The sequence below is a fragment of the Mesoplodon densirostris genome, chromosome 2 (assembly GCF_025265405.1).
Source record: "Mesoplodon densirostris isolate mMesDen1 chromosome 2, mMesDen1 primary haplotype, whole genome shotgun sequence".
Taxonomy (NCBI): Eukaryota; Metazoa; Chordata; class Mammalia; order Artiodactyla; family Ziphiidae; genus Mesoplodon; species Mesoplodon densirostris.
In genome coordinates, this window is record NC_082662.1 from 5,642,331 (window position 1) to 5,662,877 (window position 20,547).

General features: G+C 57.6%; 1 protein-coding gene across 1 annotated transcript in view; it reads left to right on the top strand.

Annotated features, from left to right (window-relative positions):
* CAMTA1 (calmodulin binding transcription activator 1) overlaps positions 1-20,547 on the top strand; it is an 899,418-nt gene that overhangs the window by 790,774 nt on the left and 88,097 nt on the right. The window contains exons 9-10 of the mRNA XM_060088900.1: positions 16,381-16,521; positions 18,016-19,856. Coding sequence (XP_059944883.1) covers positions 16,381-16,521; positions 18,016-19,856 — 1,982 coding nt within the window. The remainder of the gene's footprint in view (positions 1-16,380; positions 16,522-18,015; positions 19,857-20,547) is intronic.

The following is a 20,547-nucleotide window of genomic DNA, read 5'->3' on the forward strand; positions in this document are numbered from 1 at the left end:
CTTAACTGGAGGAAGCTGTGAACGCCTTTTAAAAGTCTGCAGTGCATCAAGGAAATTATGTAAAACTACAACAAACACCCCATAAAGCTAATCACACTTGGGTCCCTGGTGTCCAGACATGAGAGCAGCGAGGTGCAGTCACTCAGGGTGTGCATGTGTGTGTGTGTGTGTGTGTGTGCGTAGCTCTGCTTAGACACGCACAGCCCGGAAACACAGCCTGGGAAATACGGCTCCCATAAAAGCTTTAGATGCCGATTGGGGTTGGAACACACACAGGGCACCAGCTACCCGTGTTCGGGGAAAGCAGAGGTATGCTGGGAGCCAGGAAGGCATCAGATTGGCTTCCACAATCAGGCATGCCACCCCGGCGCTGGAGCCAAACACGTTAGCTTCATCACATTTTCACACAAATCACAATCTTTCAAAGACTTCACAGGTTGACTTCCTGATGCTTCCAAATTTCTCTGCCCTGCAGCAGAGTTGCCAGTGGTTTAATCAAAATGTTGTGCTCATCCGTGGTGAAGTGAGACTCTGCTTCTCAGCCTTCGCCTCACCTGTTGACAATGGGGTGGGGAGATCCTACAGACCCCAACTTCTGAGCCAGACTGATTCCAAGAACCCCACCTTGATTCTTGCAGGGGTGCCCTTTAGTCCTATGGGGGCTTCCCTTCAACCTGCAAACTGAGGGATGCCTCCTCCAGACTAAAAATAACAAAGACAAGGGGGAAAAATGAAGATATCTGATAGGAATTCCCAGTCTATTTCCAACAATGCTTCCCGTCTTTTGCAGTCCCTTCTGTGGTATTTAGAATATGGGTCCTGCTGCTGTGACAAGGACAAAAAGAATAGTGGCTTAAAGCTGATTTCTCTTTCACAGAGAAATTCAGGGTTGATGGGGCAGCCTCACAGTGTCAGGGATCAGATCAGCCGCCCAGGCTCTTTCCAGTTGGCTGCTCTGCCATCCCTAGGGTGTTGCCCTCTTTATGTGGTCCAAGATGGCTGCTCCAGCACCTGCCATCATAACTGCATTCCAACCAGTGGGAAGGGAAGAAGGGAAGGTGGAGGACAAACTTCATCCCTTTAAGGACGGGGACCAGAAGTGGCACCCAACACTTCCACTCATATATCATTGGCTAGAATTTGGTCATAGGGTCACCCCTCGTTGGCAAGGGAGTCTGGGAAGTAGAGTCTTTTCTAAGCACTACCATCCTAACCTCCTTTGGGGCATAGGGTTCTGCATGTGAGTCCTTCAGGGCTGAGTAGAGCCAAGTGCAGCCTAGGGTGTCTCCTGTAAGGCCTCAGCTGAGAACTGCTCAGCTCAGCTCAGCTCAGCTCAGCTCAAGGCCTGAGGAGGATTGCCCCGGGTCCCGTCCGTCTGAGGGTTGGAGTTTATGGAACTCAAGTGAATATGATCTAAAGGTCAGCACGTCTCATCCTGGAAACTCCAGGGTATGTTCCAGCGCAGCCGGTCTGAGACACCACCCGCTTTGGACCCGGTGAACTGCCGTAGTGCGAGCGGGGGCTGGGCAGGTGGGATCCGCTCCTCCCAGGTCCACTTTGAGTGGGAAGAATGATGGGAACGACAAGCTCTGTGCCTCGGTCCTGCCAGCCTGGCGGGAAACTTGCTCAGTGATCCTCGGCTGCCCCGAGCCACGGTGGCCCGAGCCCTCCACCCTCAGGGAGTCAGATGGAGCCAGTTCCCTTGGAGCGGACCCTCAACTCTGAGCACCGCGGCTTTCTGCCCTGCCCCATTCCTTGGCAGCCCACGAGGGGACGGGATGCCAGACGCTTCCCAGCTAGCAGGTGGTGAGGTTTTTCCATCCAGAGTGAGGGATGAGGGCGTGAGATTTAAGCTGTGTTCTCAGCCCTTCCCCAGCTGTCTCCCTCTCCCTGGGGCTCCGCTTGGAGCGCCCTAGCCGGCCAGGTGGCCCTGCATTGCCCAGCAAGCCCTGGGCCTCCCCGCAGGTCTCCCTGGGCCCAGAGGCCACTGGCGCCTCCACCTCGGGGCTTGGCTCTGCTCTTGCTGTCTTCCCGGAGCCCCTCTGTCATTGCTCAGGGGTCCCGGGGCCTCAGCGGCACTGGGTGGGCAAAGCAGGAGAGCTGGCTGGGGAGCCCCCACGCCAATGTCCGTGCACACCTCAGTGCACACACGGCCTACCACCCACAGGGACATGCGCGGGGACGCACGTGTGAGTCAGCAGGGCTCAGTTTTCTAGCCCCTCCAGCCCCAAGGCTCTTCAACACACCACCACCGTCCCCTCCCTGGCTCAGGTGGGGACCCCGGCACTGTTTGGGCCAGAGCAAGTGCCTGACCCTCCCCCTGAAAGTGGGTGAAGCGGCAGTGAGGGCGGGGGGATGGGTAGAAGGACAGACCTGGGAGCGGAGAGGGGGGGTCCCAGCTCCTCCTCTGACCAGCAAGCGGCCTGGCACAGGTCACCCCAGCTCTCTGAGCAGCACCGTCCTCCTTCAGGGCGGGATTGATCGTGGGCCCTTCCCTGCGGCCCCGTGGCTGTCAAACGACATCGTGGACACAAAGTATGTAGTTGTCGGGGCTGCGTCGGAGCCACAAGGCCAGTCCTCTCTCTTGAGCTTGAGCGCTCAGCCCCTGCCAAGCCCTGTGCTGAGGGGCATCAGCAAAGACCAGCTGGACGGTCCCTCGGGCACTCCTGCGCCACCAACACCGACCCAGAACAGGCTTCTAGAACCTCTGCCCTGAGCTCAGCTCAGTGCCAGCCCTGCGGAGGCTGCCAGGTGGGGAAAAACCCGTGCCCTGCCCTCAGGAAGACAAACCCAAGAGGCCGGACCGGCTGAGGGGCCCGAAGCAGACGGCCTGAGAGCAGAATACATGGCTCTGCCTTCAAGTGCCCAGACGTTCAAGAGATCCAGGCCCGGAGCAGTCGGGAGGCTCCCTGTCCCCCCGGCCTGGAGGAACGTGCGGGACAGACGGGAGGCAGGGAGGCTGGGTGGGCAGCGTGAAGGAGGGAGCAGGCAGGGGCACACACAGGTGTGGCGCTGAGGTGACTGCAGTGAGCCTCACGTTTGAGGCTTAAAGGGCACACTGAGCACGAAGTGATGGAAATCGCATGGAGTGAGAGGTGTAGATGTCATGGGAGCACAGGGTCGTGGAGCCGTGTTAAGGGTGGGGGTGGAGGCCAGGTTGAGTGTGAGGTGGTAAAGGTCATGTTGACGGTGGGGGGTGGAGGTGGAATTCACGTTGAGTACACGGGAGTGGAGGCCATACTGAGGAAGCCGTGTTGAGTGTGAGGCAGGAAGTTATGTCAAGAATGAAGTGATGAAGTCCATGTTGGTAGTAGGGATGGAGGCCATGTTGAGTGTGGAGAGGGGCGGAGGCCATGTTGGTAGTGGGGATGGAGGCCATTTTGAGTGTGGAGAGGGATGGAGGCCATGTTGGTAGTGGGGATGGAGGCCATGTTGAGTGTGGAGAGGGGCGGAGGCCATGTTGGTAGTGGGGATGGAGGCCATTTTGAGTGTGGAGAGGGATGGAGGCCATGTTGGTAGTGGGGATGGAGGCCATGTTGAGTGTGGAGAGGGATGGAGGCCATGTTGGTAGCGGGGATGGAGGCCATGTTGAGTGTGGAGAGGGATGGAGGCCATGTTGGTAGTGGGGATGGAGGCCATGTTGAGTGTGGAGAGGGGCGGAGGCCATGTTGGTAGTGGTGATGGAGGCCATGTTGAGTGTGGAGAGGGATGGAGGCCATGTTGGTAGTGAGGGTGGAGGCCATGTTGGTAGTGAGGGTAGAGGCCATGTTGTGTGTGGAGATGTGTGGAGGCCTTGTTGGTAGTGAGGGTGGAGGCCATCCATATTCAGTGTGGGGAGGGAGGCCATGTTGAGGGTAGGTGGGCAAAGACCAAGTCAAGTATAAGGTGATGAAGACCATGTTGATGGTGGGTGGAGCCCATGTTGAGTGTGGGGTTCAAGTGTGCCCCCCTAGCTCCCCAAAAGCCTCAGTTCTCCCAGTCACCTTGGTCCCTGGGCTCCTGCAGCCTGTAGGTGTTCCAGAAGCCAGGGTGTCAGCCCCTCCACGTGCACCCTCCGGAGGAGCACAGCCTCTGTGCCTCCGTGAGGCCGGGACAGCAAGCCACAGGGACCCGGCAAAGGCAGGGTGGCTGGAGACAGGAACCCCCTTGCTGAGACGTGGCTGCTGCAGCGGAGACCAGAAGGAATAGGCTGGCTCTCAGCGGCGTCTTCCAGGAGCTACTCACCCCGCAGGTTAAGCCAACAGTGAGGTTCCTCTGTCTCCAGAGCCCCCGGCCCTTCCTCCGCCTGCCGAGGCTGACCTCACTGTTGCCACACCCAAGCCTCAGGTTGTATGTCAGGGCGCCTGTTGTTTTTTCATCATTTTCCAGACAAAGACCAAAGACCCAGTAAGAGGGACGGTGTTTATTTGTTTTTCTTTTTGCTTAGATTGTCATCCTGGTGATTATAGAACATCAAGAAGTAAAATCAATAAAGGCTTTCCTTTCTGGGGCCCACACCAAACCGGTTCCTGGTCGACTGGCGCCACCTGGTGGCCTGCAGCAGCAGAGCGGCTCAGAGACGTGACCTCTCCGGAGGTGTCCCACTCCCCAGGCTGGGATGGGAGCAGGCAGGCAGGGGGCACGACCCACACCTGCCCGTGGACCTGGTGCCGGGAACCTGCTCTGTGATTCTGGATCGAGGAGGGGGATTGAGGGGGGGCTGGAACAGACAGAAGGGGGCCCTAGGGAGCCTCCTCTCCCATGTGGTCTATCCTGATCAGGCATAGCCTGGCCGGTTGCAGGTGGAGGGCCGGCAGCTTCACCCGTGACCAGGAACGCGTGCTTCAACTCTCAGTCTGGGTGATGGAGGGGCACTTGCAAAGCAAGTCGCATAGGTGCTGTCCCCATGGAGCTGCACGCAGGGGCACCGTGAGTTGGGAGGGAAAGGTGGGGGGTAGATCAGTCCAGGGAAAGGGGAAGCTGTTGTCACCCAGGGCTGGAAGGTTTCTTTCTGGCCAGAAATATTCAATTAGCAGCCTTTTCCAGCGTTCCCATCTCTGGAGTTAGACTCAGGGTAGGAGTGAGAGACCGGGAGTCAGGGATGAGCGTGCACACCTCCAGGCCGCCCACCACGGGGGCTCAGGGAAGCCAGAGCAGCTGTGGTTCCCCCACTTCTCGCTGCCCACCACCCCCTGCCAGTCCTTCAAGGCCCGCAGAGCCTGGGCACAGACATGGGCTCAGTGCCGGGAGCAGTGGCCCATATCAGAACCTCTGGGGCAGGTTGATAAAAGGCAGGGCCCTAGGAATCTGATTTTTTTTTTTTTTTTGCCATGAAGCTTGCGGGATCTCAGTTCCCTGACCAGGGACTGAACCCGGGCCAGGGCAGTGAAAGTGCAGACTCCTAACCACTAGGCTGCCAGGGACGTCCCAGGAATCTGAAATTTTTAACAAGCAAGATTCTCCTGCTTTTTGAGAGATCCTAGCCTAATGCAGTTTCCAGTGAGAAGCCAGCCAAGGAGGCCTGTTGCAGAGATCAGGGTCGGCCCCTTTTGGGGGCCACAGGCCTCTTTGGGTATCAGCTGATTCTCAGATCCATGTGGAAGTGAGGCTGGCACGGGAGGCAATGCTGATCTTGAACTTGTGCAAAGAGTAGGGTGTATCACTTCTGGGTGTTTCAGGACCCTGTGACATCTTTCCATAGACTCTGGATTAAGACATGGTACCAACCCTAGAAGTTACCTTGGGTTGAAAGTTAGATGTTAGTGTCAGGCACATAATGGGGTCTTGCCAGACACTTACTGACTGGAAGTCATGAGAAACCCTGGAGCCCCATAAAGGGAAGCACATCTGCATCCCCGTGGTGGGTCCAGGGCCCAGGACCGCAGCTCTTTCCCTAAGTGCAGAGGCGTTAACAGTGGGTGAAGCCTGTGAGGCCCAGGCTTCTGCCTGTGTCAGCGGGATTTGGAGTCACGGAGGGAGGCGGTTCAGTACACAAGGGCCTGGGGAGGAGTCCCCTGTCCATCTTGCTTGTCTCTTTGCTTAGGAGCTGCAGGGATGAAGAGCAGGCAGGGTGGGTCTCCTTACATCTCCCACTCTCTCTAGGACGCCTCCCGGGCACCCCCCAGCCTGGCGCAGGGGAGAGCAGGCAGTGGAGAGGCCGGAAGAGGCGGGGCTGATTTGTTTTCTTTAATTGAAGTCTAGTTGCTTTACAATGTTGTGTTAGTTTCAGGTGTACAGCACAGTGATTCAAATGTATACATATATGCATATCTATTCTTTTTGTCGGATTCTTTTCCCTTATAGGTTACTACAAAATATTGAGTAGAGTTCCCTGTGCTCTACAGTAGGTCCTTGTTGGTTATCTATTTTATATGTAGTCGTGTATATATGTTAATCCCTAACTCTTAATTTATCCCTCCCCCCACTTTCCCCTTTGGTAACCAGGAGTTTGTTTTCTATGTCTGTGAGTCTCTTTCTGTTTTGTAAATAAGTTCATTTGTCCCTTTTTTTTTTTTTTTGAGATTCCACATATATGCAATATCATACCATATTTGTCTTTCTCTGTCTGGCTTACTTCACTTAGTAGGATAGGCTGGTTTTAAATAGGGATGACTTCCTTTTCCTGCTCTGCTGGGAGGATCCAGGCTTGTTTTGCAAACGTGGCTTTCTCCCTTGGGCTAAATTTTATTTAGCTGGTTTGTCCCCCAAATCAGAGAACTGAAAGAGAAATACTTATTTTGATTTCCTGTCGCTTGCTGGCTACTTGCCCCCTCAGGGCCACTTGGGCACCGTGCACCCCCTGCTGTTACAGAATCCTCCTCCTCCGACTCTGCCATCCACTAATTCCAGGAGCTTGGATGGGGGCCCCTCTGTGCTGGTGGGGAGGGTGTGCCTGACCACCTCCCAGAGCTGACACAGCCCTGCTCATGCTGGGGGGTGATTTTGTTAAACTTAGAATTTATTGCCAACATTTTAATCTCCAGATTTTCAGCTTCTCTTTGAAAATTGAAGGTTCTGGTAGGAGCTTTCTAGGGCGCCTGCCTTTCTGCAGGCACCACCTCCGGGCACATGGAGGAGGGATCTGAGTCCAGGGTCTCCCAAAAGTAAGACGGAGACCCTCTGGAACCCAAAAACCTGGTCCCCTGCCCCTGCTGCTCGTGGCCCAGAGGGGCTGGCAGACAGGTGGTCACTCCTGCCACCTCTGCCCCTGGGCAGAGCCTGGGAGAAGAGGCTGCAGTGGAGCCCCGAAGAGAAGAGAACTCAGAGCCCACGTGGTTCCCAGCTGTGGGAGAATGGCTAAAGCTTCTTCTCCCCACCACTGCCAAATCGGGCTTCCATCCAACATTGCTAGACAATCAGAGAACTTCAAGCACACGCACGCTCTCACTACAGAGCAAAGAATTCCCGGCCTCGGTAACAATGCCACTCAGCAAATCAGGAGATTCTGCGAGACTCAAATCGCTCCACAATGCACATCCTTGGCCCAGTGAGCGGGGCCGGTGCGGAAACACTCAGCCAAGGCCACTTTTTATGCCACTGAGCTTCTAGGAGATTGCCTGTGAGGTCAAGTGCAGAGGTACGGGGAGCTGCATCCCCACGTGGCCTCAATTTCCTGCTGGTGCAGCCTAAGCGGCCCACATCAGCTCCCAGTTGGGAAAGCCCTTCTCCCCGCCCCTCACCTCTGAGGTCCCTCCCACCTGGAAGAAGTCCTCAGACCCTCTGCCTTTCCCTGGGCTTGTTCACTGTTGGAACAAAGCCGGTGCCTCCTGGTAAAAGATGGAAAGGGGGGTCTTATGCCCCACGTCCCCTGACATTCAGAACCAGGAATTACAAGCCCATTTGGGACACAGCCCATGCGTGCCCGCACACACACACGCCATCCTGTCCCCGCTCAGCCTGCACACTCCTCGAAATGAGATTTCTGAAAATGTTGTCCTCAGGACCAGTAGGAGAATGAGCTGAGGGTGAGAGGGGGAAATGGAATCATATGTGGGTGTCTGGATATGAGAAGTTAAATCTAATGAAAATTTTATCCAGTTGAACCAAGAAATCAGAAGCCGGGCCTTTACTCCTGTCAACAAGAATACAGTGAAAATTAAACCAACGTGGCTGCCATTTCCCATTGACCTTGTTGCCATGGAGACAGCCTTCTAGTGTCAACAACTGGAGCCATCCAAACGGGCTCATTCACTCCTAGAGAGGCGTCTGGTGGTCCCTCTCCTGCCCACCTCTCTCACGTGGTTCGTCTGTAGGGTGACCACAAGTCCGGGTTGCCTGGGAGCGTCCAGGTGACACCATTGTCCAGACAAATTATCACAGTGCCCGTTTCCGTCTCCAAGGGGACCTGTCTGGACAGCAGTTAAACAGTCACCTCTGTGTGGGTCTTTACGGAGAGTTGAGTCCCGGGGTGGAAGCACTGGATGAGCGCAGGCTGCTGGGGGCCAAGAGAAAGGCCCCCCCAAAAGCCTCTGTTGGGAGGTGGGGAGATTTTCTTTGTCACCAACATGCCACTTGTCACCTGCTCGACACAGCACCAAGAAACCTCTTCCTGTGCAAAGAAAGCCAAATGTCCATCCCGGCAGGCACCACCTGTGCCGTTACCGTGGTGACCCAAGCTCCAGCCGACGGGCCTATTATCCTTCCAGAATTTAGAGCCCCACAGAGAAAAGGAGGGCAGGCAGCTTGCTCGCACCAGCTCCTGGGGCTACCTCAGGGTGAGGGGCCTTCCAGAGTAGGCCTTTCTGACCGTCTAATTCCTTTCCAAAGTGTTCCAGGCATGACGTTTCAGAGCAGAAAGGGTCATCTCATTCGGGGCCCTCAACCCTGTCCTGACTCAGATCTCCTGCAGACGCCACCGAATCGGAATCCGGGGTGTGGGACCCACTTGTGTCTTTGAAGTCCCTAGGGGAACAGAGATGTGTCATCAGGTGAACCAGTGGGAGGCACCCATTTTACAGATGAGGAAACGGAGGCCAAGAGAAATCAAAGATCTTCCCAAGATCACATGCATATGAGGAAAAGAGCTGCGGCCACTGGGACCCCTGACCCCTGGCCAGCATGGTCCTGCCGGCCTGTCTCCCACAGGCTCTGTTTTGTTTTGCTTTTTTCAATATTTTATTTATTTACTTACTTACATACTTACTTATTTATTTTGCCACGCAGCATGCGGGATCTTAGTTCCCCTACCAGGGATCAAACCCGTGCCCCCTGCAGTGGAAGTGCAGTCTTAACCACTGGACCGCCAGGGAAGTACCCCCCCCACACCCACCGAGAGGCTCTGGATGTTCCTGAGTCTCAGCCCCTCCCTCCCGTACAGCTAGCCAGGCACTGAGCTCAGAGGTTCTCCCTGCCCTTCAGGAAAGTTCTACCACTGCCTGGGGCAGCCACCTCGGGAAGCAACATTTGAGGCTTCAGAGGACAACCAAGAAGACTGCCTCTGGGCCCCCTACACACATCCCACCCCCGTCTGTGACTCGGTGTCCCCTCCCCACCCCATCTGACCTCCAGTGACTAGAAATCCAGACAAGGAGCCAAACACTGCTCCCACGGTTCCCATGTTCTCTGGGAAGAGTCTTTCTTCGGGCTCCCTGCCTTTCATAGAAATTTCCCGTAACTCACCCCGGTGGGCTTCAGTGAACAAGGCCGGGGACCCCCCATCCCGGGAACCCCAGCGGCCCAGGTTCAGATGCTGAGAGGTTCTCCCACGGGCCTCCCTCCCTCTCGCGCTTCTTCTGCTCCAAGAGCAGGTGCACAGCAGGCCCTGCCTCTCACTTCCTGCCCTGCCCTTGCGAGGCCCAAGGCAAGCTTCCTCTGCCCTGGTCTGGGCGGCCAGGCCAGCTGGTCTGAGTGGCCGCACATTCCGGCCTGGCTGCCCGCCTGGCCCAGCCCTGAGTGAGGAAGGTCGTGAGAGAAGAGGCAGGGGCTCTAGAACTTCTGCCTCTCCCCGCCTCCAGCCCACCTGGCCCTTCTGAGGCAGCCGGCACCCTCCATAGTCAGGGCAGGAGACAGCTGGGTGGGCGGCGGGCTGGGGGACAGAGCCTGGCCTAGCCCCAGGGGCTCTGGGTTTCCTGCACACTCACCGCCTCCAGGAAATCGCGGAATCCCTCTCTCTAGGAAGTGAAGTGAGTAGAAAGAATCTCGGCCTTCTGATGGGAGTAGCCCTCCCTCCCCGGCCCGTGGTTAACCGTCCGGCCATTCCTTGGTCCAGAAGGGATGCAGCCTGGGAAGACCCATCCGAGGCAGATGGCTCAGTGGAAACTGCAACCCCTCCCCACCCCCACTTATCTGCTGAGTGACCTTGGGCAAGTTACACAACTTTCCCGAGTCTTGGTTCTCACATGAATGAAACGGGACAATAATTCGGCCTCAAAGGATCATTGAGAGATGAGAGACGTAATCTCTAGACCAATGGGTCTCAAATTTGAGCCAGCCTCGATTCCCCTGGAGGGTAGGACACAGATCTGAGCCTCCTCCCCTGAGTTTCTGATTCATTATAGGGCTGGGTGGGGCCCGGCAATGTGCATTTCTAACATCTTTCCAGGTGATTTTACGGCAGCTGGGACCACACTTGGAGAACCACTGCCCAGTGCCCTGTCCACAGTAGATACTCAATCAAGGGTAGATGTTATTGTGATTTATTTCTTTTTATAATGGAGTCAACATATAAAGAACCTAGCACAATGCCTAGCAGGTAGTGTCGGTTCAGTAGATATTATTTTTGTTACTATTATTGAGACGTGAGCTCTGCTTACAGTTCATTGGGGGAATTAATGAATGGATGAAACAAAAAGGGAGCAGTGCTGGAGAGGGTGTGAGTGACTAAGAAACCACCCATTCGTTTATTCACTCCACCAGTCTTTGCTGAGCATCTGCTATGTGCCAGGCATGGTTCGAAGCACGGGGGATAGAGAAGGTCCCCTCGATAACATCCTGTCCCCATGAGTCAGACTCTGGCTCCAGTGGGGACGAGAGCTAGAGTAACCAGGAGGGCCTCCAGGGGGAGGTGAGGCTTGAGCTGGCATGTGCTGGATGGAAGGGTAAGATTTAAAGCGGCAGCACAAGTGATGCGAAAGCTCAGCCTCTGTGCACCGGCGCCTAATCGAATCTCGGAAACAGAGTTTTGGGTGAAGTAGAAAAGAACAGCTTTATTGCTTTGCCAGGCAAAGGGGGGCACAGCGGGCTCCTGCTCCGAAAAACTCCGTGTCCCAACCCGGGAGGATTTGATGAGGAGTTTTATAGCAATAGTTCAAGCATGGGGTTGCTGATAAGATTAGAGTGTGTGCAGGGGCTGCACCCCTCCAATCTGGTCTCAGGTGGTCTCTTGATGAGCTTCTCTGGTTCCTCTAATCTCGCCTCAGGTGGTTTCTCGGCTGCTCCTCCCTTGTTTAGCAACTGTTCATATCTGCCCTTTGGGACTCAGGGAAGGTCATGGAGGCTGGAGTCTGTTCCCTACAAACAAGAAATGGGGGACAGAAATGTTTCTGTGTCCAGGAGCCTTACAGGTTCCTGCTCGGTTTCAAAAGGAGGCATTCTGGGAAGATCTCAGTGCCCCTCAAACATACACACCCAATCTGTGCAGCACCAGGGTAGGGTGGGTCCCTCCCAGGGGCATGTAGGGCTCAGGCCTGAACCCTGATGTCCGCTGGGGCTACCATAACAGAACACCACAGCTTGGGCAGCTTAAGCCATAGGAATTTACTTCTCACAGTTCTGGAGGCTGGAAGTGCAAGATCAAGGTGTGGGCAGGGGTGGTTTCTGTGGAGGCCTCTCCCCTTGGCTTGCAGACGGCCGCCTTCTTGCTGTGTCCTCATATGACCTTTCCTCTGTGTGCTCACCCCTGGTGTCTCTTCCTCTTCTTATAAGACACCAGTTCTGTTGGATTAGGACTCACCCTTAGGATCTCATTTAACCTTAATTATCTTCCAAAAGGCCCTATCTCCAAATATGCTCAAATTGGAGGTTAGGGTTTCAACCTAAGAATTTGGGGGGGTACACAATTCTGTCCATAACAGAGTGACAGGGCAGCTCAATCTGAGGTCAAGTTAAGCCTACCTGGCCAAAGTTCACCACCTACAACCCCCCGCAAGGCTGGCATGGAGCAGGCATGAGCCAAGTGGCCCTCAGCTGGCAGCTGGCCCCAGGCAGGGGTGGGGGTGGGGGATTCAACCCCATACCTTCCCCAGCCCCATCCTCCAGATCTCAGTTACACTCTTCCCAGCGGCTGGCTGCCTCTTGGGTGAATTGCTCATCAGAAGATGCTCTCCAAAGCGTGGCCCCATGCTGTCGTCACCGATTTCCTTTTGATTATTCAGATTAGTGTTAGCCCGGCTGCCCAGCTCTGGGAGGTCGTTAGGGTGAGCGTCGTGTTCAGGCCACGTCAGCACCGTCGGCTTGCAGACCAGTCCTCCCACAGGGCCTGCAGCACTCCGCCTGGCAGAGCCAGTGTCGGGCCCAGGGGCGGGGGGCCCTGGGCAGCAGCAGGACTATGGGCGGAGCCGCAGAAGTACCCTGCAGCACCCCACTTTCCTCTGGCCAGTGTGGCCCACTGGCCACTCCTGTCCTGTGCAGGCCTGTGAGGAGTCACCCATACCCGCCTTCTCCCTCTCTGGTACCTTCCTTGCCCCAGCCTTCCCGGGCACACAAGACAGGCCCCCCTCCATCACCTGAGCAGCCCGGGAGCACCCTCCAGACCTCCTGCATGGGGAGCTTTAGAGGCTCCCCGGCCAGGGATTCGGCGGGAAACACTCAGGCCACCCCTGACCCCCAAGCGGCCGACTGTGGCCTGGGAATGAGGAGCCCTCCACCGAGACTCAGAGGGCAGAGGGGACGATGTGGCCCAGAGCCACAAAGAGGTGATTTGGGGGGGGGAGCGGGGGCGTATTCCCTTTTCTCTTTCTGTGCCCTCCGCCCCAGTTCATGACCTTTAATGGGTTTCCCTTTAGCTGCTTTTACGAAGGAGGAGAGGCAGTGGAGGGGGAGGGGGCCAGCGTGCGTGTATATCAACCTTCCTTCCATAAAGCACGCTTTTCCCAATAGAAATCTCCTTTCCCATTGATTGGTTACGTGTCGAGAAGCGGAGCATGACATGTTAAAAGCCGTCTTGATAGTATTTGATATTCAATACTAACAGCTCACCACCTCCGAGGAGGGGGCTCCCTCTCCCCTCCCCCACCAGAGGGGGAGGGAGGCAATTTGCATATTGGATGCGCTAAGACAGTAGGTAATTTGCATTAAGCATCCAGAAATTCTCTGCTTGCAATCTGTCACCCTTCACTGGGTTTTCCATTTTATAACCTTCACAACATGAGGAGACGAACAAGAAGCAGGAATAACGCAGGAGCGGCGCCCGCACGGGGGCTGGAGGAGGCTGGTCTGAGCGGCAGTTGTCAGCACAGGGGGGGCCTGGTCCAAAATGCCAGAACGTTCCAGCAGAGGCGACTGGCAGTCCGGGGGTTAGCGAGCCCACCCAAAGCCAGCACCCCAGACCTTTGGGTGGGGTGGGGTCCTGCAGCCAGAAGCCAGAGGTGGGGCTGCCTGAGCCTAGCTCATGTCTCCAGAGATTCAAGTTCAGACTCGGGTGGGCCAGAGAGGGTTCCCTGGGAACACCTGGTCTGGCTGTGGAAAGAGCCCCTGCTCCAAGCCCTGCACAGGTAGAAGCGCCCGTGATGAGCTCTGGAGATGCTTCTGGTCTCACACTTGCAGAATCTGCAGACTCGGCTTAAGACAGAGCCCTGTGTTTGCCATCCTGACTGCATGCGAGGAACTCGTGCAGAGCTTTAAAGAAAAGTCTGGGGCCTCCCTGGTGGCGCAGTGGTTGAGAGTCCGCCTGCCGATGCAGGGGACGCGGGTTCGTGCCCCGATCCCGGAGGATCCCGCGTGCCGCGGAGCGGCTGGGCCCGCGAGCCATGGCCGCGGGGCCTGTGTGTCCGGAGCCTGTGCTCCGCAGCGGGAGAGGCCACAGCAGTGAGAGGCCCGCGTACAGCAAAAAAAAAAAAAAAAAAAAAAAAAGAAAAGTCTGGGCACCCCTCCGGAACCTCTGGGCTGGGGCAGGGGATGGACAGCTGGGACAGGACATCTGTGTACAGCGGCTTGAGTCCTGCCCTCTGGCCCCCACCCTCAGCCTCTGTTTTCCCATCTATAAAATGAGGATTCTGGAAAAGATCCTCAGCCAAGGGGGGCCCAGGTGTGAGGACACGCCCTGACCCCTAAGTCCTGCCTGGGCCAGGCCCCTTCTGCTGTGATCTATTTTCCATATTGGATTTCCAGGTAGAGGTTTATTTGCGAAAAGTGCTCCACAGCTATGATGAGGCTTGCAAACCCCTGGCTTGGGCTGTCCCTTCCAGCTGCCAGACAGGAGGTGGGCCTGAGCCAGCGGGAGTGCAAGCTTCCTGGGGCTGCCAGAGATTTTCCTGAGGGATCCCAAGGGGAGGCGCCGTCCACCCGCAGAAAGGTGGGCTGCAAACACCCAACCCCTGGGCGTGCGCATCGCACAGGGCTCCAAACAGGCGCCCACGACTTCAAACCCAGGCAGCTGAGCTAGCTTGAGGCAGAAGCCACTCAGCCACCGTCCCCTGTCAATGACCCGCCAGAATTCGGGACCACCAGGAGCAGGGCTGGGGCCCCAGCGCTTTTGAAGAAATAAGTGGCAGAGCCCAGAAGACCTCTCGAGGGGCCAGAGCCTCATCAGAATGGAGTGGAGGTGAGGATCCTGGGCGAACACCTGGGCAGGTGCACGGAGAAGAAAAGCGGCGGCCTCGGGGATTCCCAGCAGATCACGACCCTCACACCGGGGTTTCCTTTGAAAAACCACTGAAGTTCTACATGAAGGCGCAGGAGCAGACAAGGAGCTGAGTCATGAGGCAGACGGCGCCGTGGAGTTCTCCCTGCAGCGTTCCAAGGCTGAGCCCTCCGTGGATTTCACAGCAAGAAGCTGCCTTCTCTAGGCCTGTTCCCAAAGCATCGACCAAGCTGTGGGGCAAGGCCAGCATCGCATGCTGTGTGTCACTGTCCTTGCCATCATCAACATTAACGGTTATGACAACAGCTACTCTTGGCTGGGTCCACGCGGAGTGCCAGGCAGGAGACTGGGTTTCCTCCAGGCCACCCTGTGAGGCAGATACTCTTGTCTTCCCATTTTGCAGATGAGGAAACTGAGGCTCAGAGAGGTTTAGTGACTTGGCCGAATTCACACAGCAAGTACAGAACAAAACCTGGACTCCAATCCACATCTGAACCCAACCCAGCTCCTACCCGCTGTGTAGACTCTCCCTGTGTGTCTCCTTGTGCCCCTCACAGAGCAAAGGCAGGCTCTGCGAGTTGTGACCGTTCTTCCCATGGAGTCCACGTGAGATCAGGAGAAAGCAAATTGTTCTTGCACTGGCAAAGCCCCTGGCCTCTCTCTAACCTGACCCTGTGCCCTGATGCCCTGCTCCTCCTCCCAGACCACCAGCTCCCACCATCCACCCCCTTCATAGGGACCTGGGTCCCTCCTGAAGCCCCAGGCACCAGCTCCAGCCCCGGGGCTGTGGATTCACTGCCTCTGGACCCGGCCCCCCAGAGCCACCAGAGAGGCACCCCCAGGCTCAGCCCCCCGCCTCTCAGCCAGGTCTGCTCCAGCTGAGAGAACACAGCAGAGCAAGCGGGTGTGAAACTCAGTCAGTCCACACACCCAGCCAGGCAAGTCGGTTATTTTAGGCTTCCAGCCCCATCCTGTCAGGCAGGCAGGGAGCCCACCCTCAGCCATGCTGGGTCCCCCACTCCAACACCAGGGACACCAGGGGTCCAGGGTTGAGGAGGGTGGAGCCAAACCCCCAGGGCGGCCTTCCGGGTGGCGGGCCATCAGGGGGCACCCACTGTGCCCAGTCTGCCATCCCTCGAGGCCGGGAAGTCTGATGAGAGCAGGAGGCTGAAGCGCTCCCCCTCCGCCACCCGCCGGGATGGGAGCCATTCTCCCCAACCTCCACCACGTCTCCACATCTCCGCAACCTGCGGTCTGGGGAGGTCCCTCAGCCTCCGGCACCTCTCCTTCCCCATCCTCGCTCTCTGTCCCCTCCACTCCAGGACCCCTTGAAGAGCCACCCGATGTACTTGGTCTTTGCGAAAAAAAATAAAGCAACTCCCTGGGCCTCTACTGCCCACCCCCCCGCCATGCGCCACAGGAAAGGAAGACAGGAGGCAGGGGGGCGCACACTGGTCCCCAGGGGGCAGGGTCTGGTGGGGCAGCCTGGTTCTCCCTTCTCTACCCTCCTCTCTCCTCCACTCCTTACGGCCATCCCTTCATGGTGCCTGGAGCCAGCATCCCAGCAGAGAGGGGGCCGCGCTCAGGGCGGGCCCAGGTCCCGGCCCTCGCAGGATTGCCCCCCGCAGCCGTGGCCTCTGACCGCCCCGCCTCTCTCCCCACAGTCCACGGCATCAAGTGGACCTGCAGCAACGGGAACAGCAGCTCGGGCTTCTCGGTGGAGCAGCTGGTACAGCAGATCCTTGACAGCCACCAGACCAAGCCACAGCCGCGGACCCACAACTGCCTCTGCACTGGCAGCCTGGGTGAGCGGGGTTGCCCCCAGTGGGCATGTGGGCAGAGGGGGCGCCGCCAGGCAGCGGGTGTGATGACCACAAGGGGAGAGGGGTCAGCCAGGAGCCAGGCCACAGCACAAGCACCCAGGGCAACCCTCCCTCGTCCTGCCCGGCAGGGCTGGCAGGGCTGGCGGGCAGCCCACTTTGGGCAGGAGGAACAGTTTCCGGAGAGGCAACGCCCTCTAGGAATGTGGGCACCAGAGTCAGGAGTGCACAGGGTTGGGTCTCTGTCCACATCTACCCGTGGCAGATGCCCTCCGGGCCCTGGGATCTCGGGCATCAGCAGCAGGGGCCCAGGTCCCTGGGCCGACACAGGCTTTTCTGGGAGGTCAGCCCTGAGCCAGGGGGACCACTCAAGCTAAACCTCTTGCTTTCACCTGTCTCCTCCAAGAATGTAAAGCGGCCCACATCCTCTGTCCTGATGTGTCTGTGTTTCCGATGATGGTATTTGCTCTTGGAAATGTGGTTCTTCACTCCCTAACTGCCTTAATTAGCTATTTCCATTAGAGGGTCATGTCACTTCACTGCGAAGTCTTCCCATACTTAGGGATCTTGGTGAGTCTGTAACTGGATCAGGGGAGAATTCACCCTTTTATCAAAAGCAGAGTCACCCTTATCAGATGGAATGAAAATTACGCAGGAGTGGAGGCCTGAGGGCAGAGCCCTGAGTGCAACGCGCTCAGAAACGCTCAGAGGCTGAGGTTCTTTCTTCTCTGCCACTGAACTGGGGGTTAGGGCTGGGTCCTTGCTCAGGTCTTTAAAAGGATTTCATCCCACAGAGAGCCAACGATAGGCCCGGGCTAGCTAAATGGAGTTGGGGGGGTGGCCCCAAATACCTTTCTGCCTCTGGAATAAAGTCTAGAACCCTCTTTGGTCCTGGGGCCTAAGAGCTGGTCCAGGGAGAGTACATTGCTCTCTACCCACTGCACCCCCAGCCCCCTACCACAAACCACCGGCTTTCAGTCCCAGAGGGGCTTCCTGGGACACTGTGGCCTGAACAGGCATGAAAAGTTTCGGGGGAGGGGAGAAGGCCCCGGCTACCATCCCAGGCTGAGCCATTCCAATGAGTGAGTACGCCTCGGAAGGTGGGAAGGATTTTCCTGGAGTGCGACATTCTCCCCAGCCTCTCCTTCCCTGCTTCCTGTGCACTGGGGCTCTTCAATTACTATTTGAAAACAGTATCAGGGACAAAGCACTCCAGTCCGGAGGGTGGTTACATAGGGCACCTGAGAACCCGGGGTGGGGTAACAGGACCTGAGTCCCTGAGTGTTTGTCCCACGGCAGCCCCGAGGGGCCAGGGCCAGCCTGGACTCCCAGGCTGGGCTCTGCCAGATCCCGGCGCTCAGGGACAGGGCCCACTGCAGTCTTAGCTCTGACGCTCAGCGTGTGTGTGTGTGTGTGTGTGTGCACGTGTGCACGTGTGTGCGTGTGCGTGCGCGCGTGTGGCGCTTCTGATCTCCGCAGGAGCGGGCAGCAGCGTGCACCACAAGTGTAACAGCGCCAAACACCGCATCATCTCGCCGAAGGTAGAGCCGCGGACGGGGGGTTACGGGGGCCACGCGGAGGTGCAGCACAACGACGTCTCCGAGGGCAAGCACGAGCACAGCCACGGCAAGGGCTTGAGCCGCGAGAAGAGGAACGGCAAGGTGGCCAAGCCGGTCCTGCTGCACCAAAACAGCACCGAGGTCTCCTCCACCAACCAGGTGGAGGTCCCCGACACCACCCAGAGCTCCCCCGTGTCCATCAGCAGCGGGCTCAACAGCGACCCGGACATGGCGGACAGCCCCGTGGTCACGGGTGTGTCCAGCATGGCAGTGGCCTCCGTGATGGGGAGCTTGTCCCAGAGCGCCACGGTGTTCATGTCCGAGGTCACCAACGAGGCCGTGTACACCATGTCCCCCACCGCAGGCCCCAACCAACACCTCCTGTCGCCCGACGCCTCTCAGGGCCTCGTCCTGGCCGTGAGTTCCGACGGCCACAAGTTCGCCTTCCCTACCACGGGCAGCTCGGAGAGCCTGTCCATGCTGCCCACCAATGTGTCCGAAGAGCTCGTCCTCTCCACCACCCTCGACGGGGGCCGGAAGATTCCAGAAACCACCATGAACTTTGACCCCGACTGTTTCCTCAACAACCCAAAGCAGGGCCAGACGTACGGGGGCGGAGGCCTGAAAGCCGAGATGGTCAGCACCAACATGCGACACTCACCGCCAGTGGAGAGGGGCTTCAGCTTCACCACCGTCCTGACCAAGGAGATTAAGACCGAGGACACTTCCTTCGAGCAGCAGATGGCCAAAGAGGCCTACTCCTCCTCCGCGGCGGCCGCGGCTTCCAGCTCCCTCACCCTAAGCGCGGGCTCCAGCCTCCTGCCGTCGGGCGGCGGCCTGAGCCCCAGCACCACCCTGGAGCAGATGGACTTCAGTGCAATAGACTCCAACAAGGACTACACGTCCAGCTTCAGCCAGACGGGCCCCCACGTCCACCAGACCCCTTCCCCGAGCTTCTTCCTGCAGGACGCCAGCAAGCCCCTCCCCATTGAGCAGAATGCCCACAGCAGCCTGGGTGACTCTGGGGGCACCTTTGTGATGCCCACGGTGAAAACGGAGGCGTCGTCACAGACCAGCTCCTGCAGCGGCCACGTGGAGACACGGATTGAGTCCACTTCTTCCCTCCACCTCATGCAGTTTCAGGCCAATTTCCAGGCCATGGCGGCGGAAGGGGAGGTCACCATGGAGACCTCGCAGGTGGCCGAAGGGGGTGAGGCCCTGATCAAGTCCGGGGAGCTGCAGGCCTGTAGCTCCGAGCACTACCTGCAGCCCGAGCCCACCGGGGTCATCCGCAGCGCCGGCGGCGTCCCCCTCCTCCCGGGCAACGTGGTGCAGGGACTCTACCCCGTGGCCCAGCCCGGCCTGGGCAACGCCTCCAACATGGAGCTCAGCCTGGACCACTTCGACATCTCCTTCGGCAACCAGTTCTCCGACCTGATCAACGACTTCATCTCCGTGGAGGGGGGCAGCGGCACCATCTACGGGCACCAGCTGGTGTCGGGGGATGGCGCAGCACTCTCGCAGTCAGAGGACGGGGCCCGTGCCCCCTTCACCCAGGCAGAGATGTGCATCCCCTGCTGCAGCCCCCAGCAGGGGAGCCTGCAGCTGAGCAGCGCCGAGGGCGGGGCCAGCACCATGGCCTACATGCACGTTGCCGAGGTGGTCTCGGCCGCCTCAGCCCCGGGCACCCTGGGCATGCTGCAGCAGAGCGGACGGGTGTTCATGGTGACCGACTACTCGCCAGAGTGGTCTTACCCGGAGGTAAGCTGTCACTGCCGTAGTCTCCCGCACCAGCCTCACCTGCCCCCCCGCCAGCACCCAGCAAGGGATGCTCGTTTGCGTGTGGCTGCCCCTCCCTCGAAGCTCTGGACCATGCGGTTGTCCCCTCCCTCCGTCCCCACGGTGCCCGAAATACCCCCATCTCTCTCAAGCGGTGTTCTCAGTCCTCACAGGAGCAAGTAGCTTTAAAATCAGGGGTCTCCTCGGAGGCCAGGTGGCCCTCCCAAGTCTGCCAGAGCAAGGTTTGCTGTCACCGCTGTTACCTGGCTGATGTCTTAAGATTCCACCTATGTTTTGCTTTGCCTTTTTTTTTTTTTTTTTTTTTTTTTTTTTCCGAAAAAGCATCCTAGGGCTGCTGGAAAAAAATTTGGAAATCACCACTATAGACCATCTGTATCCATTGCTTTTGATTTGTTTCACAAAACAAAGCAAAAACAAATTCCCATCAAATTGAGAGGGAGGGTACAGCTTCCAAAGAGTCATCTGTGAGATTTTGGTGGTATATCCAGCCTCTGCAAAATCAAAGACATCCCCCCACCCCAAAGTCTGTCTCACTTCCGGGGGGGCGGGGCGGCGGCTGAGATCTGACGTTGAGAATCACTGCTCCAAAGCCCAGGACCGCAGGACGACTCGGGTCTTGCCACGGTGGCCCAGGTGCTTAAGGAAGGAACCT